We start from the raw sequence: 15,522 nt of genomic DNA on the forward strand, positions 1-15,522 counted from the left end.
GCAGAAGATCTGCAGGAACCTGCAGAGAGGAGGAGACCCTTCCCAGTCCTGCCCAGCTAGTGACTAGTCTGCTTTCCAGGCAGCTGACAGGTAAGAGGAAATAACTCTGTACTAACAGCTCTGGGACAAATGCCAACTTCCCTCTGACACAGGAGGTTAAAGGTTATTTATGTGATTAACACAAAATCTAACTTAGAGCACTTCATGTTCACATGGCAGTTCAAGGAGTGCCAGGACTGACTTGAACACTGATGTGGCATTCGTAGGAGGAAAGAGCATAAGTGCCAGTATTATTTGAAACATAATTGTGTTTGGATCAAATACATTCCAAAGAGCACATTGAGACAACCAATGTTATCAGTATACTTAGTAACTTGAGCAAACCAGAATTGTTATAAGTTAATTCTAAAGTTTTTAGGGTTGGGTTGGTTTTGGCTGGGTTTTTTTTAAACTTTTAAAAGTTATATTTTGCTTAGTTACTTGGCATGTTGTTTATTGAAATGCTCTAATCTAAGCTAACCTTTTTCTTTCTCCTTACCCCCAATCCCTTAACTCTTTGATGAGATCTGTACTAGAAAAAGATGCAGGTAACTTCCCCTCAAAGCCCTGCTGGGCTTTGCAGGGCAAGAGTTTCAAAAACGATCAGACATAAAAGAGCCTAAACCCAGCAAAACCATATTGGTCCTGCGTTAGAAGCTGAATAGTGTATTATAACCACATACAAAATGAAATGGGAATGAGCATTCTGTAACTCAGTGATTAGTTGGGCACTTCTTACAAAGACTTTCTTCCAACAATTTTCTTTTTATTGTTAAATCAGAGCAGTCTACTCTCAATCTGCAAAGCCCTGGCAAAATCAGTCCACGGGGCAGCTATGTTCATCACCACTACCTTTCTTTGTGGAGATATCAAAAGACAGGATCGGAATTGCTTTAGCCTGTGTTAACTTCCATTTTGTCCTCATTTAAAGCAATGTCATATTATGGGGTAGTTCCAACACAAGAAGGCGACTGCTGCATAAAATGAGTTTTATTTTTAGTCAGAGACAGTGGCAGATGGTTCCCTCAGCGCCGCCGTCGGGCTGAAGATCTGGTGATGGGAGTTGTTCTGGTGGGAGTTTCTTCCTCTCTTAATTCTGCCAATAGCTCTAAAGAGAGTAAAATGTGTCAATAACCAGCACTCCATTGCCTTGAACACAGAAATCTACAGGCAACCCCCCTGCAGTGCTCTGCAGCCCCATAATCCTCCTGCCCATTACCAGAGGAATATCCCTGATGGGCAAAATCTATAGCCCTTCTCCCCTTTCCTCTTTGGAGCACACATGTACAATGCCTTACCATCCCCAGAGCTGTTCTCCTCGTCACTGGAGAAGGTAATGGTGGGTTTTTTGCGTGGAAGGCGCTTCCGGCCGCGCTTCTGGCTGCGGAGGCCACGCGGCCGGGGCGTGACAAAATCTTCATCCCTGTTGGCTGGGCTCAGGGGTTGGTGGTGCGAACCTGTCAAGGAAAAGTGGGGAGAAAAAGAGAAAGGTAGCAGCCACTCTGTCTGTAAGGGTGAGGAAAAGTCCCTAGGTGTCTCTGCTGGACTGCAAGACCAGGGGAAGGCTGCAGTCTCACAAAAGGAACATACTTCCTGGTGGTTTCCGCTTGGCTGGCTCTGGCATTGGAGTTTGACTACCTTCCGGGCATGTCTCTGTTGCATCCAGCCCTCGGTTATGGGAGGCAGACAGCTTCTGTGCCAGCTCCTCAGCCAGAGCCTGATGGAAATGTAAAATAGTGGCAGGGGTAAAAAAAAAAAGAAGATGAGGGGGAGAAGATGAGGAGAGAGAAGTATTACATCCAGAGCAGAATTGCCATCAATTAAATAAATAAATTGATAAACTGCTAGGGGTGAGGAGTAGCCTGCTTAAAATGGAGAACTGCAGGGCTTTTCAATCCCTTGTGCCCCAGCCTTACTTTAGTCTCAGGTTTGCTGCCTGCTCTGCAGAATCGAGCCAGCACAGTTTGGAAAGAGCTGTAGACAGCTGGGTATTGGAGCTTGTCTGCAAAGCAGTCAAAGTTGTCCTGCAGCTTGTGAAGGCCCCGTTCTGAGACTGGAAGCAGAGTAAGGCAGTGGGACAGATTCCGATACTGACATTCAGTTCTAGGAAAGACAAAGATTGCCATTAGCTCTTACAAAAAAGGGGTGTGTGAAGATGAGCACATCTCACTCAACTGCAAGTGCTTCCTGCAGGTGCTTCTGCCCTGCAGAACGAGATTCAGGTTGTTCTGTTACAGGTCAGTGACGGGGTACCATACCATACCACATACAACCACCACTGTATTCCAGAGACACCAACTTGGTATCTGTCAGAAAAATATGAAGGCTTCACTGCTAAATAACTCAGTCACTTTTTTTAAAACGTTTCAGAAGTTATTGCTGGCTAGGAGGAAAAGACAACTCAGTGAGGTCAGGACTCCTCTTGAAGGGCCTTATTTCAACCAAAGAATAAACCCCCCCCAGCTGCTCCCTTTTGCATGATTGAGATGATCTCAAACAGAAGCTGCATTTGATGTTCTCTCTCTTTGCTGAGCTATTACAGGCCAGTTACATAAAGAAGGTCGTATTCATTAAGACAGAAAGTCAACAAATAACAAACTGCTGTATCAAGGAAGGACTGCATTCAAATTCCAGCAAAAGTTACTGGAAAAAAAACTAACAGGAAAGAAAAACAAAAGCACAAACTAACATCCCTAATGTAGCTCACTGTGATGAAAAGGGAGGGGAAAAAAGCTAGGCTGAAGACCCTATTATTAATACATACAAAGCAGAGGACCTGAAGTCTGTCCTGCACATGCTCTCTCAGAAGGCTTTGCTCAAACCCAGACAGATGGAGAACAAAGCTGCAGTATCGAGGTGTTTCAGTCTTTAAAGCCTGAGGGATACCTGGCAAGTTGCTATGTTTAGAACTCCAGAAATGCTGAGAAGGGTGATGAGGGCTGCAAAATCTTTTCTGATAAGCTCCTGTTTTAACCCGAGTGAACCTTGCACTAGCATTACCACTAGTGTGCATCAAGCTGATCAACTTCGTGGTGCAGAAATATTTGGACACTTTATTAAAGGCTAGGCACAGCTTACACACAGATGGTTCTTTATGAATGTGAAGAGCTCACCAGTGCCTGGGAGGCAACTCTGGAGAAAGGGACCACTCTCCACTACAGATCAGGAAACTACATCCAAATATTTTGGGGAAATATGCAACTCCCTGAGGCAGCTGAGCAGGTCACTGTGTACAAATGGCCAAGATAAGCAGACACAGCTTAAATCTCAAGGGCAAAGCCACAATGATGGAGAAGGAAGACCACAAGAATGGGGGAAGGCAGGATGCACCAAAGTCAGGGAAAGATAAAGATATCACTGAAAGCATGTGACAGGGAGGCAGACAAAATTCTATTATCTTTCTTACTGGGAAGAAAAAAAGGAAAAAAGCAAAGTGTAGGCCTGGGTTGATGAAATTACAGCTTGGAGAGCAGGGGAAAAGAAGAAAGCCCCCCCAAAACCCAGAAAGCAGAATGGTATCTCAGATTCACGGGGTGTGTCCTGCACTGCATACTCTGTCATCAGCACAATAAGCAAAGCATACACATCTTACAGGCAGAGCAGAGCAAAAGCCTCAGTATATGGTAGCATATAAAAAACCCCCAAAACTAAAAAACCAAAACAAAGTCCCAGGCGTAGAGTTAGTACTGAGCAGCCCATGCACTCAGAACAAGGGCAGGCCTATATCAAGTTGATAGCTGAGATCACCCTAGACAGGACTGCTCGAGAGATCCCAACTTTTCAGTTGAACACACTGATTTCCTAGCTGAGCTGCAAGGGAATAGCCTGTGGAGAAGGACCACAAAGGCATGTAAAACTCACACGTGGGATGTCTCTCTGCTCAGCTGTAATGCAGATCTGAACTGTTGCAAAACCTTTTCTTTAAGAAAGGAGGGAAGAGGAGCCAGTCACTGCACAGTAGGATGAAAAGCCTTAATTTATACATATTTATTCATATATTTTTAGAAGGAAGACGGGTAAAAAACCAGAAAGGACCTAATCCAGGGTATGTCATCACTTGTCACTTTGTCACATGTTGAGTATGATAGGAACCTGTTACAACCATGACATACAAGCTAGTTTCTTCTAACAATTCCTAAGAAGCAGGTGTGCTTGTCAAAATAATTAAGATTACAACCCACCTGGCAGTCCGAAATCGCTGACAAAGTTTCTCCACCAAGCTCTCTGTCTGTTTGTCTTTTGTAATATATGAGAAGAGATGTCTGCAAGGGAAAAAAAAAAAGGCAAAGTTGAGAGCCTAGAGAGTAAACCCTGTTAAAGAATACATTCGGCACAGGTAGCTTGGTGTGGAGCTGCAGTGCAAGCTGCAGGTTGAGCTCTGGGTGTCGGGAGCACCAGGCAAGAGGCCGTGAACTGCTGACCCTTTGCATAACAAGAGGCAAGGGGACCTGTGGCCCAGCCAGGTGACCAGACACTGTGAGACACAGCAGGAGCCGACTACCCCCAGAGCTTCCTGCCCTTAGACTGTAAAGGTATAAAAGCCCAGGGGTTCAGGGCCCCTCCTCAGAGGTACCAGATTGAGCTGTTACTCCGTTACTTAGTTTGCACCATGATTAAATTATTTTAAGGATCTCTTCGCCTGAGACTCTGCAATGGGAAGCCTAGGCTCGAGCCAGTAAGGCAACTAGGTGTGACTGTGTGAGTGTGGAGTGTGTCGCTGCGAGGGGCTTTGCTGCCAGCTCAGGTGCGGTGAGACTGCCAGAGTGACTCCTGGATGGTCGGACAGGGATTTTCCTTAACAACCCCATTTTTAGTAGGAGGGACACTGAAAAGGTGGCAGGGCTGACTTGTGATGCCTTCCTTCCACCCAGGTTTAAGAGCATGCAACACCTCCAGACAGTATCACAGAACCACAAGTTGTGCTGGCAGAACAGCACATCTGGCAAACAGACCTTGAGAGGAGCCCTGGGGCATGCACTGTTTGTTTTTTTCCCCCTGTTCAAAATCACTCTTGTGACTTTTTCATGATTAATTTGCTCAAAGTATGTTGTTGTATTTTGGATCAATGCAAAAGTGAGCATTACTTTGCACTAAAATGGGAACAAAGCCTAAGAGAACTTAAATGCTAACCTGATCTCATTTTTTTTTCTTGGCTTCTTGAGAAACAGAGAGATCTGGACTTTAACACAGTTAAGTACTGCTGCATTTTGCACTATGTACTCTTAGAATTCACTGAATAACTTCTATTTATTAAGAAGGTCCTGCTGGCCTCCCTTTTTTCTTGTACCAGCATTTCTGTTAACTTAAGCTGAGTCAGGTTATCACTGACCTTGATAAAACTGCTCTAAGGCACACCCTGGTTCAGTGTTAGTTATGTCTACAACCACCACACCAAGCTTCTGTTCTAAGATACAGAACAGAAACAGCATTCCCAAGAGTCCTCCCTTTGCATTTGTTCCAGCATCAATTCATCTTTAACTTAAATGACCAGAACTGTGGCAGCACTCCAGGTAAGGTCTCACCAGCACCACCAACGCTTCCTTATACCAGAAATAACTTGACTGCTAAAGCAGGAAGTGGAATGCATCTCTAATTTTAGCCATAGCTTTACAGGACAGGTTAAACAATTTTTAAACATTCAATCTTATGCTTTGTTCTGCCAGCTTTCATCTTCAGTGTAACTCTCTCACCCTCCACAAATTAGTCCCTTAACAGTGATAGTGCTCCCACTACCCCTATCTTTTTTACACCTCCCTATTCTCCAGTTTGGCAAATATCCCTGGAGCATAAAGGTACTGCTCCATTCCTAGCCTGTGCTTTTGTCCACTGTGGTTTCCAAGTTAAACCAGATCCTCTCCACAAGGTAAGCATTTCATATAGTGCTACTTGGGGAAATAGTTCAGTTTCAACCACTCTTCCCTTTTTACCCCATTTAAAGGGTGTTGTATTAATTAATTTTAAAGAAGACCTGATCATCAGTTATCTTTATAGACTAATTTGATTCCTGTCTACTTTGTTAAATCAATACTGCCATTTCTCCACTCCAGTTCTCTGTGTCTTGTTGGAAGTCAGAAAAGCCCATTTGTAGCTTTCTTACCCACACTAACCACACTTTAATGTGAGTCCTACACCTACTCTCCAGGCCTGTGGTAACACTTCCAGCTTGACATTTACTATACATGATACTGAAAATTCCAAAATTATTTGGATTTATTCTACATGCTGCCTCTTGTCTCTCTGTGATGGTCTGCTTCCACTTCTGCCATTAACTACTACTGCTACATGTGCTGTTAGCAGCCACATGCTGTATTTCCCAGTATTTCCCATTACCCTCCTTACTGAGAGCCAAAGCAAAATATCCATCTACTTTTGCAGTCACAAATGATTTTCAGTCTCCATTTCAGCCTCACTAATAGACCTTTTCTGTGTCTTACAATTCCTACCTGTCCAAAATTCCATCCCTCTTCCTAAATGCACTGGATTCTCATAGACAGAAAGACTAGTTGAAAAAAATGACTGGAGATCTTACTGTTCTTCTCTTCAGCAACAGCAATACTTTTGTCCAACACTCCCCTTTGTAATCCATAGGGATTCAAGCAACTCAGAAAAACTCTCATGTGGTTAAGTTTCAGATAAGAGGAAAATTTCTATACTCTACCAATAACGACATTATGAGCAACCAATACCCTCAGACTGAAATATCCCAGTATGCCTCTATACTACAGAGTAAGCCTTTCTTGAAAAAACCAAACAGCACCACAAAAGAACCACCCCAAACCCAAACCTGTTACTATAATTACAGCTTTACTAAAGTTGCCTATAAAAATCCAGTAGGCCACAAAAATGACAAGGGCAGCAGAGTCTTTAAAATCTGTTGTGTTCTCCTAATGTTGTGTATCCACGTTCCCATGCGTAAAACCAACAATTTTCCTTTTCTAGAGGGAAAGTAATGTTTCATGAGTTAGTGGTAACTCTTTGTGGAGTTTTCCCTCACCCACAGCTATGAGCTTTAGAATAGATTCCCCTCAGCACAACTCCATTGCAAATATAGATTGAAAAAGTCAGATCAAAAACAACTGAAAAAGCATTTTGTATATATCAGTGTAGTGCCTGGATCTGGCACCCTCTTTGCGTAAACATAGTCCTAGTCAGAAGATATTTAACCTCAGAATACCTCATAATAGTGTGGAAGGATTCCTCCTCTACGTTGCAGTTAGGATCCGAGAGATGACTGATGATGTCTGGAAGCAGGTTATAGATGGCATTGCCCTGTGCAGAATGCAAGTTTCTACATGAGATACAGAATTATAAAGGACAACATGAGTCAAGCCAAATAAGCTTCCCACCTAAAATTATCTCTTTTCTCCCCATCCCAAATCCACCGACTGGATACATCAGCTTTTTGAAATGAGCTGGACACAGTCAGCCAAAACTATCCAGGACTACTAGGCTGAAGCTAAGGGGGGAAAAAAACAGCCAACCAGCAAGATAACAACAACTGCAACCCAGCTCTGCTCTTTGGCAGACTTGGATGCAGTTTCTTTGCTTTCCAACCTTGTCATAACCCAACCAAAAAAAGCTTCCTGGTAAAGGAAACAGCATTTCAGCTCAAGGAACTGCTTCCCATCTTGCCAGGAATGCTGCAATCCAGATTCCCTTTCCCACAGCTTTTACATGGTTTTGTCATGCACCCTGCAGAGAAAGGAAGTCAACAGAGTCATACTCTGCTTTAACACAGCAAACCAAGCCAGAAAAGCCCTAGTGTCATTGCAGCTTCTCAAGGCAGTAAGTCTCAAACTCTGATGGGCCTGCATGAGGCTACACATTGAATGAACGGTGTACAGGGGGTAACACTGCTAGTGTTCTTACTGCTTGGGCTGTAACTTCTTCAATTTAAGTATCTCAATGTCACACAGCCAAGTACAACTTGAGAAGATTTCAGAGAAGGTGCACTGCCTGAGCCATAAGGTCAGGGAACTCTGCTGGAAAGCCTAAAGATAGGCTGTAGAAAACCATTCCCAGTCCTGTGCTAGGCATACACAAGAAATGAAAGGAACAAGGCACTGGTTTGGAACTTTCCTTTCCATGTGAATGGACAAGATCAAATTCAGCAATATCAGGCAGGGCTGAAGTAAAACTTGTATTGCATAATTTCCTTTAGCTACCCTCATTTACGCAACACAGAGGAATGAACAGCTGGTCGACACCACTAACACACCTTCTCTAAGACTCAACTCTTAATGTCATTGATCCAGCCTCCAGCAGCCCTTCCCTGCTCCTGTGAACTAAGGTCCCTAAGCATCCACTTGCCTTGCTGGAGAGTCCATCAAAGAAGTTCTGAGCCACTCCCACAATCGCCTCCTCCGGGTCTGTGAGCAGAGTTGCCATTTCACTCACTTGGCCCTTCACCTTTACCATGTCTTTGAGGATGAGGTGGGTCATCACCAGTCCAGCTGTCTGCCTCACACTTGGGCAGGGGTCCCGCAACCTGGCAGAAGCACACAGTTACTGCAGAAAGCAGCAGAGAGAGCGTCTCTGAGTTACTGATACTCATGACAGCCTATTCCACAGCCCAGGGCTGTTGTCTCCCTACACAGACATCTTCAGATTTGGTTTCCTGGGTCATTCTTGCCTTCTGGAGGCCCAGTGTCACCCTTCCACAGAGTTTTCATCACCTGTCCTGTCCCAGCAATGAGCGTAACACTACCTGGCATAGAGATGTAATGTCCAAGGCTCTACCAGGTTGGGGAAGCGGGTGGCCAGATCTCCTGCTGCAATAATGAGGTTGGATCTTACACCAGGCAGAGGGGACTTCTCCATCATAGTGAACAGCAGACGCAAGTGGGCATCACAGAACTCAGAGCTGGCAAGGTAAGGTAGAGGAAAGAAGGCTTAGATACCAAAATCCCATCTCTCAGAGAGCAAAAAAAAAAAAGTTAAAAAAACAATCTATGAGTGCTCTTCTGTGTTTGTTCTCTCTGTGGGAAAGGAGTTGCAACATTTGCTTGTGCTTTAGTACTAGGAAGGCTGGGAAAAGAACTCTGGCACAGCTCAGCAGTACCTGATCATGCAGACTTTGCCAAGAGTTAGGGCTGCAGCAGCTGACAGTGCCGAATCACTGTAGAGTCCAGGGTTGTTGCAGATCTTGAGCAGCAGTGGAACAAAGGCAGAGAACAGGTGCTTCCCTGGGGGGGGGAAGACAGCAAATATGAGAACACTGTTTGTACATCCTGATGTAAAAACAATTACTCAATTTATCCCAGAACTCCTGCAAACTACAGACACAGGTTGACTCACTTTCACCACTGAAAAACCACCCACAGAGAGGCAGAGCAAAGAAACAGACAGCCTACATGGAAACTGACACCAGGCAAAAAATGATTGTTTCCTTGTGAAAGAAACAGCCTTCCTCCTTCTGGATCTATTGGCCCCTGTACCTGTTCTTTCACACAGGCAGACAGAGCTAGTGCTCCTCGGTGGCAGCCACACTTACCATCTAGGAGTTCTGTCTCACAAATGCTTCGGATGAGCTCAGCCTCAGTGTCATCAGCTGTGACTCCCACGAGGCCCAGCTCCTCCTCCATAGTGCTCTCATTTTCTGTGTTTTGCGCAGAAGACTAAAAAAAGATGTCAGGAAATAGCAACCCCTATCTTCACAAAGTTCCCTTCTTTCAGGTGTGAGGTGTATGCACGTTACCAGCCGTACAACCAGAGCTGAGACTAACAGACTGATGGAGAGTTTTATAACCCACTTTTCCCTGAGAAGTGAATGAAGCTGTGAAGGGTAGTCCAGGATTTGCCAGAACACCAATCACAGAATGACAGAATGAGTGAGTTTGTAAGGGACCACAGTGGGTCATCTGGTCCAAGCTCCCTGCTCAAGCAGGGCCATCCTAGAGCACATGGCACAGGATTACATCCAGATGGTTCTTGAATATCTCCAATGAGGGAGACTCCATGACCTCTAGGCAATCTGTTCCAGTGCTTGGTCACCTACAGAGTAAAGCAGTTCTTCATATTCAGGTGAAACTGTGCATCAGTTTCTGCCCATTGCCTCTTGTTCTATTGCTTGGCAGCACCAAGAAGAGCCTAGATCCATCCTCTTGACACCCTCCTTTCAGATAACTATACATACTGATGAAGTCCTGTCTCAGTCATCACCTCTTGAGGCTGAACAGGCCCAACTCCTTCAGACTTTCCTCGTAAGAGAGATGCTCCAGTCCCTTAAACATCTTTGCTGCCCTCCATGGGACCCACTCCAGAAGCTCCATGTCCCTCTTGTACTAAGGAGCCCAGAACGAAAAGAAACCTCAAGCTACTGAAGCTGCTGAGACAGACCTAGGACACAACTGGCATCAATGCACAACCACTCCAGACATGTCCCTCTTGTACTAAGGAGCCCAGAACGAAAAGAAACCTCAAGCTACTGAAGCTGCTGAGACAGACCTAGGACACAACTGGCATCAATGCACAAGTCTGGCACAACATAATGGACACAAAAATCCTAAAAGCAAGAAGTTCAGAGTGGCCTTTGAATTGCTGGTCATGTGAGCAAGATTATGAAACTTTATAGCAAGGCAAAAGCAACACAAGGGAAGAGAAGAGACGAAAAGAAACCTCAAGCTACTGAAGCTGCTGAGACAGACCTAGGACACAACTGGCATCAATGCACAAGTCTGGCACAACATAATGGACACAAAAATCCTAAAAGCAAGAAGTTCAGAGTGGCCTTTGAATTGCTGGTCATGTGAGCAAGATTATGAAACTTTATAGCAAGGCAAAAGCAACACAAGGGAAGAGAAGAGACACGGGCGTTGCAATAGGACCAAATCTGTATCCAACTGCTGCTTCTTGGAAAATCTCATAATAACCTTCTCCTGTGTGAAAAATGGTATTCACACTGATAAGCAGGTGAACGAGGAACTGAACTACAGAGTTCTCTGGACATAGCAGAGTAGGCATCTAATAGAGACAAGATGGATACCTAGGGATGCACACTTTTCTTTATTCCTACCCCAAAAAGTCAGCCTCATTACACTCTGGAAAACGTTCTGAGGTAGACCTAACCAAACAGACATTTTTATCATAGATCCCATTAAGAAGGCTACTATTAAACCTTTATCATTACTACCTAAGAGAGAATAGGACTCTCAAATCTCTGGATCAGGGTTCTAGAAACCATTTTACAAAACTCGGGGCACAATGGGTGTTCTTCACCACTAGCAGCAATTGCAAAAGACTGCACTGGTTAAGAAAGGAGGTAGTGAGTGAAAGGAAAATGTTTGCCTGAAGGACGAAGATAAGCATAGCTGGGACATCACCCTTCACTTCCTCCCCTCTGCCTCTTTGAAACCCAATACTACTGTGAGAGTTTTACTGAATAGGGTCAGTCAAGGACCTCAGCTCCCCCTGTCAATCCTGACCAACACATACCCATTTCTACTCCCAAGGTACACATTACCCTGGACCTTGTGCACCCCCAGGAGTGCATTCTCCAAAAGTCTGCTGTAGCTGAGACACCAGAAGAGCTGCCCATAGGAAAAAACCCTTGGTTCTCACCTGGGTTCTCTGCTTCTTTGTCCTGCTCTCAGAACGCCTCTGAGTCTTCTCCTCTCTGAGTCTTCGGCGTCTGCGTAGCTCTGTACTCACTGACACTTCCAAATACGCCACCTGCTGCAGTGCCACCTGTCCCACAAGGGACACCAGGTGCATCAGCAGAAATGCAGGGAGACTGCCAGCACCATCAGAGACTCTGCTGGGAGAATCCCCTCGATCTAAAGGAAAACATTACTACAGTTCAGTGTTGAACTAGACCTCAGCCCACATCAGTTACTAACAAGTCTCACTGTATAATCCATCTCCATGTTCCACAGACTCCTTCACAGCACTCACAACCTTCCATGCCAACACCTCCACTAGCCTGTCCACTTCATTCTCCAGCAGTTACTCTAAGCCACCCAGCTGCAGCACTGGAAACCATAGGCACAGATTTCCTTCAGCAGTTTTTTCCTCACCAGCTTCCTGCCCATCAGCCTCCTGCAGCTTCTCCAGAGCTTGCTGACTGCACACATGCAGAATGTGAGCACATATCTCCTCTGCCCCTTCTGCTAGCTGGTAGATGAGCATTACTGCTGCCTCCATGAAGGGGATCCAGTGACTACTTGGCTGGGCAAAGCCTGATGAGAAAAGGGAGCATCAACAACACATACCAGCAACAGCACAGGCTGTCTCGCAGCCCAACCTCATCTCCTCCAAACCTACTGCCAACTTGAGCTCACCTTTACTCACGGTCTCGCTCAGGCAACTAAAGAGCATGTGGTTCTGCGGCAGTCGAAAAGGTGCACTGTTCTCCTGCAGTGCTGGCTGCAGAGAGAACAGATGAACAGATGAGAACTCACATAAGAAGAGCACACGAGATCCCTCCCCCCATGCCCTTCCCAGTACCTAACCTAGCTGTGTGCACAATGCTAACCAACCCCATGCTAGCATTGTCCTGTGGCAGGGACATCCAGTACTGCTCTGCAACTAAACATGTCGCAGAGACATTACTGTGAGTTTTGAAGGCATGGTGGCAGTACTGGGTGGATTTAAAGCTTGGCCAAATGATGATCCTAGGCCAACCCACACAGTTTCACTATCTCACCTTAAATCAAAGTAGCTCTTTTGAAATACCAGATTCTTTTAAAATCCGATATTATTTACTCATTCTCCACAATGAATGAAGTGGAAAATGTTTAGAGCATCTTTAGAGTCATCAACAGTAAGTCAGCTAGACACCCTTGCCTAGGGGTACTCCAGAACCATAAGGTGTTGTTTAAAAGCAAAATACCATCACTAGGAATAAGAGAGGATAGGTCTGGATCCAAGACCACTTCAGACTGTTGCATATACTCTGTATCAGCCCTACCACATTTTAGGTTGGGAATAATATAACCTAGAGAACTACTAAACCAACTGACAATACCCAAGATGTCCCAGTACATCTGTGTCTGCTTGATGAAGATGTACTTGACCAAACCAGAGGATTTACTTGAGGATTTACCAGCTTTCAGTGGCTGGAAAGAAAAACTCTCAACTCACTACAATCCTGCCCTCCGTACAGGTACCTCTGGCTGTGTGTGTGTGTGTATAGCTACTACAGTCAGTCAAGTATCTTCAGATCAGTCCCTTCTCACATACCAACTTAACTGCAGAATTAAGTCAACCTAAAATGGAATTACAACCATCTTCAAAATATTTAATGTTGTGATACATATTAATTCATGAAGTTCCTGCAACAACATCCCCAGTGGAAGGGGCAAACACAGGATGATGGTGCTGTGTGAAGGAAGGCTGGTTTTATGATAGACTCCTGAGCCAAAACGCCCTAAATGCTTGAGTCAAAAAGACAAGTTTTTTTTCCCAAGTGCATAAAAAAACCCCCCAAACTATCAATTGTTTCTCAGGCCCAAGTGCATAAAAAACCCCCCCAAACTATCAATTGTTTCTCAGGCAAAGGAGCCATCAACCATCATGTTGTTCTAAGTATAACATGGGCAGGTTTGAAAACCTTTCATGTTTTATATTCTGCTGTACAGCTGACGACTCCCGAGTATCAATTAATAGGGAGGGCAAAAGAATCACAACACCAGAAAACATCAGTAGAGGAAAGGGCTTCACGGTTGAGAAAACATAAATCAGTTTAGAACTGGGAGTCTGAAGAAGAGAATTGAAAGGAAAACATATTTTCTTGTGCACTGAACTCTTTACTAATTGAATTCAGCCTGTTGCCTAATGAAAATTCTTTCATTACATGTTCACTGATGTGTGCTAAGCTTTCCAGACAGTGCTGCTGAATGGTCTCAACCTACTGAATTTCAAAATCTGTAAAAATTTAATTACTTCTCTCTCTCCTCAATACAAACCATTTTCCTCCCTTCTTTGTTTCTGGATGACCTCAAGAACAAGTCTTACCTTAGGGTTACTGGAAAGTTTGGAGATAACATTGCACACTTCCTGAGCCAGCTGATAGTCTTCACAGGCCTTCTCAGACAGCCCTACTGTCACCAAGATGTCCAGGTTGCTGCCTATGATCTCTGGCTTCCCTCTGTGGAATGGAAGGGAGGGGGTATTACATGAGCTGCTGCTGAAAGTTTACAGAAGCATGGATAATCAAGAGAAATACTCCTTGTGCTTTGTGGAAGGCAGTGGTTTGAATAAAAGGGAAAAAAATAAAGCCCATCCAATGACTCAAGATACAGCTATAGAAGCAGCAATATTCCACAGAAGCCAATATAATCCACACTCCACTAAGAGATGAGGTTCTCCGAAGTGATCAACACTGGGCACAACCTCTTTGTAAAGAAAGAAGATTCTTGACTCTTCTTTCTTATCAGAAAGGTGCAAAACTTATAATGGTAAGGCAAAAAATGTTGCACAATAGAAGAGTCCAGGTTCTCAGGACTGATGACGTGCTATTTCCTTCCCTACCATGAGAAACAAAACATCACATCATTAAAAAGAACCCAAACCAAAACCTACACCCACCCATTCCCCTTCCTGCCTGTCAAAGAACTTCAGAATCATCATTATGCAGGCCTATTTTTGATTGATGAGGGACTGAAGTAGGAAGAGTGAGAAGAAATCAGCAGGTAAGTTGAATGCTAAAGGAATACTGGGCTGAGAAACTGTGGAAATGAATACCGCGTAGCGCAGATGCAGTCTTTTTGCCCCCAGAAAGTGAAACAGATTCATTTTTGTTCATGCTAAAAGCTCCAGATATCTCTACTCAGCAGCTTCTCAGTTCTTATCCAAACACAGACAAAACTACAGAGCTCTGACACAGTAAACTCTGAGAAGGGATGGACATTCAGAACACAAGGAAAATAATGTCATCATACTCATTCAGAGACTGTGCCAGTGGGACCCAGCACAACCGTCTTTAGTTCTAGGCATCGCTACCTCATGATATGGTTACTATTTTTGAAGCTACGGAACAAAAGAGTCAGCTGATGCAGCACCCACAGATTTTCAATAAAAATCGACTCTCTCTACATCCTCTCCCTCAGAGGATCAGACCTGGCCTCAGGCTCACCGTGCCATCATCCCTAGCAGCACCACAGCAGCACGTCGTTCTAGTGCTGAGCATGAAGATTTTTCCGTGAATCGCTCCCAAAGCAGCTGGATCACAGCAGGCTTTATTTCGTCTTTCTGCACAAACGCTGAGATCTGGAAAAGAAATGCTACTAAACAAGTAGGGAGAGGCAGAGGACAGTACCTGCAGTGACTACCATTTTATTATAACAGGCATCTAGGTTCACAAATACAATCCAAGCCCAGGCAAGGCAGATACTCACTATTTCTTCTAAGCACTGTATCGTTCCTAGTGATGCATCCACCATGACGAGAGAAAGAGAATGCACCAGGATCTGGGCATTGGCCCTTTGAAAATAATAATAGTAAATAATAATAAAAACATACCTTTATTTTAACATAAAATGCAAA

General features: G+C 44.4%; 1 protein-coding gene across 1 annotated transcript; it reads right to left on the reverse strand.

Moving 5' to 3' along the window:
- Positions 1-1,337: 1,337 nt before the first annotated feature.
- Positions 1,338-15,459, reverse strand: LOC103811773 (condensin complex subunit 1-like; the record flags this gene model as incomplete). The annotated part of the gene is given in 16 exon segments (XM_009084769.1): positions 1,338-1,374; positions 1,376-1,507; positions 1,638-1,756; positions 1,956-2,142; positions 4,221-4,301; positions 7,214-7,308; positions 8,350-8,527; positions 8,747-8,902; positions 9,101-9,224; positions 9,533-9,656; positions 11,599-11,813; positions 12,054-12,215; positions 12,318-12,402; positions 13,993-14,125; positions 15,113-15,246; positions 15,375-15,459. Coding segments are annotated over 16 exon segments (2,047 nt in total), but the record flags the coding sequence as incomplete, so codon positions are not given.
- Positions 15,460-15,522: the final 63 nt, after the last annotated feature.

This window comes from Acanthisitta chloris, unplaced genomic scaffold, assembly GCF_000695815.1.
Source record: "Acanthisitta chloris isolate BGI_N310 unplaced genomic scaffold, ASM69581v1 scaffold28080, whole genome shotgun sequence".
NCBI lineage: Eukaryota > Metazoa > Chordata > Aves > Passeriformes > Acanthisittidae > Acanthisitta > Acanthisitta chloris.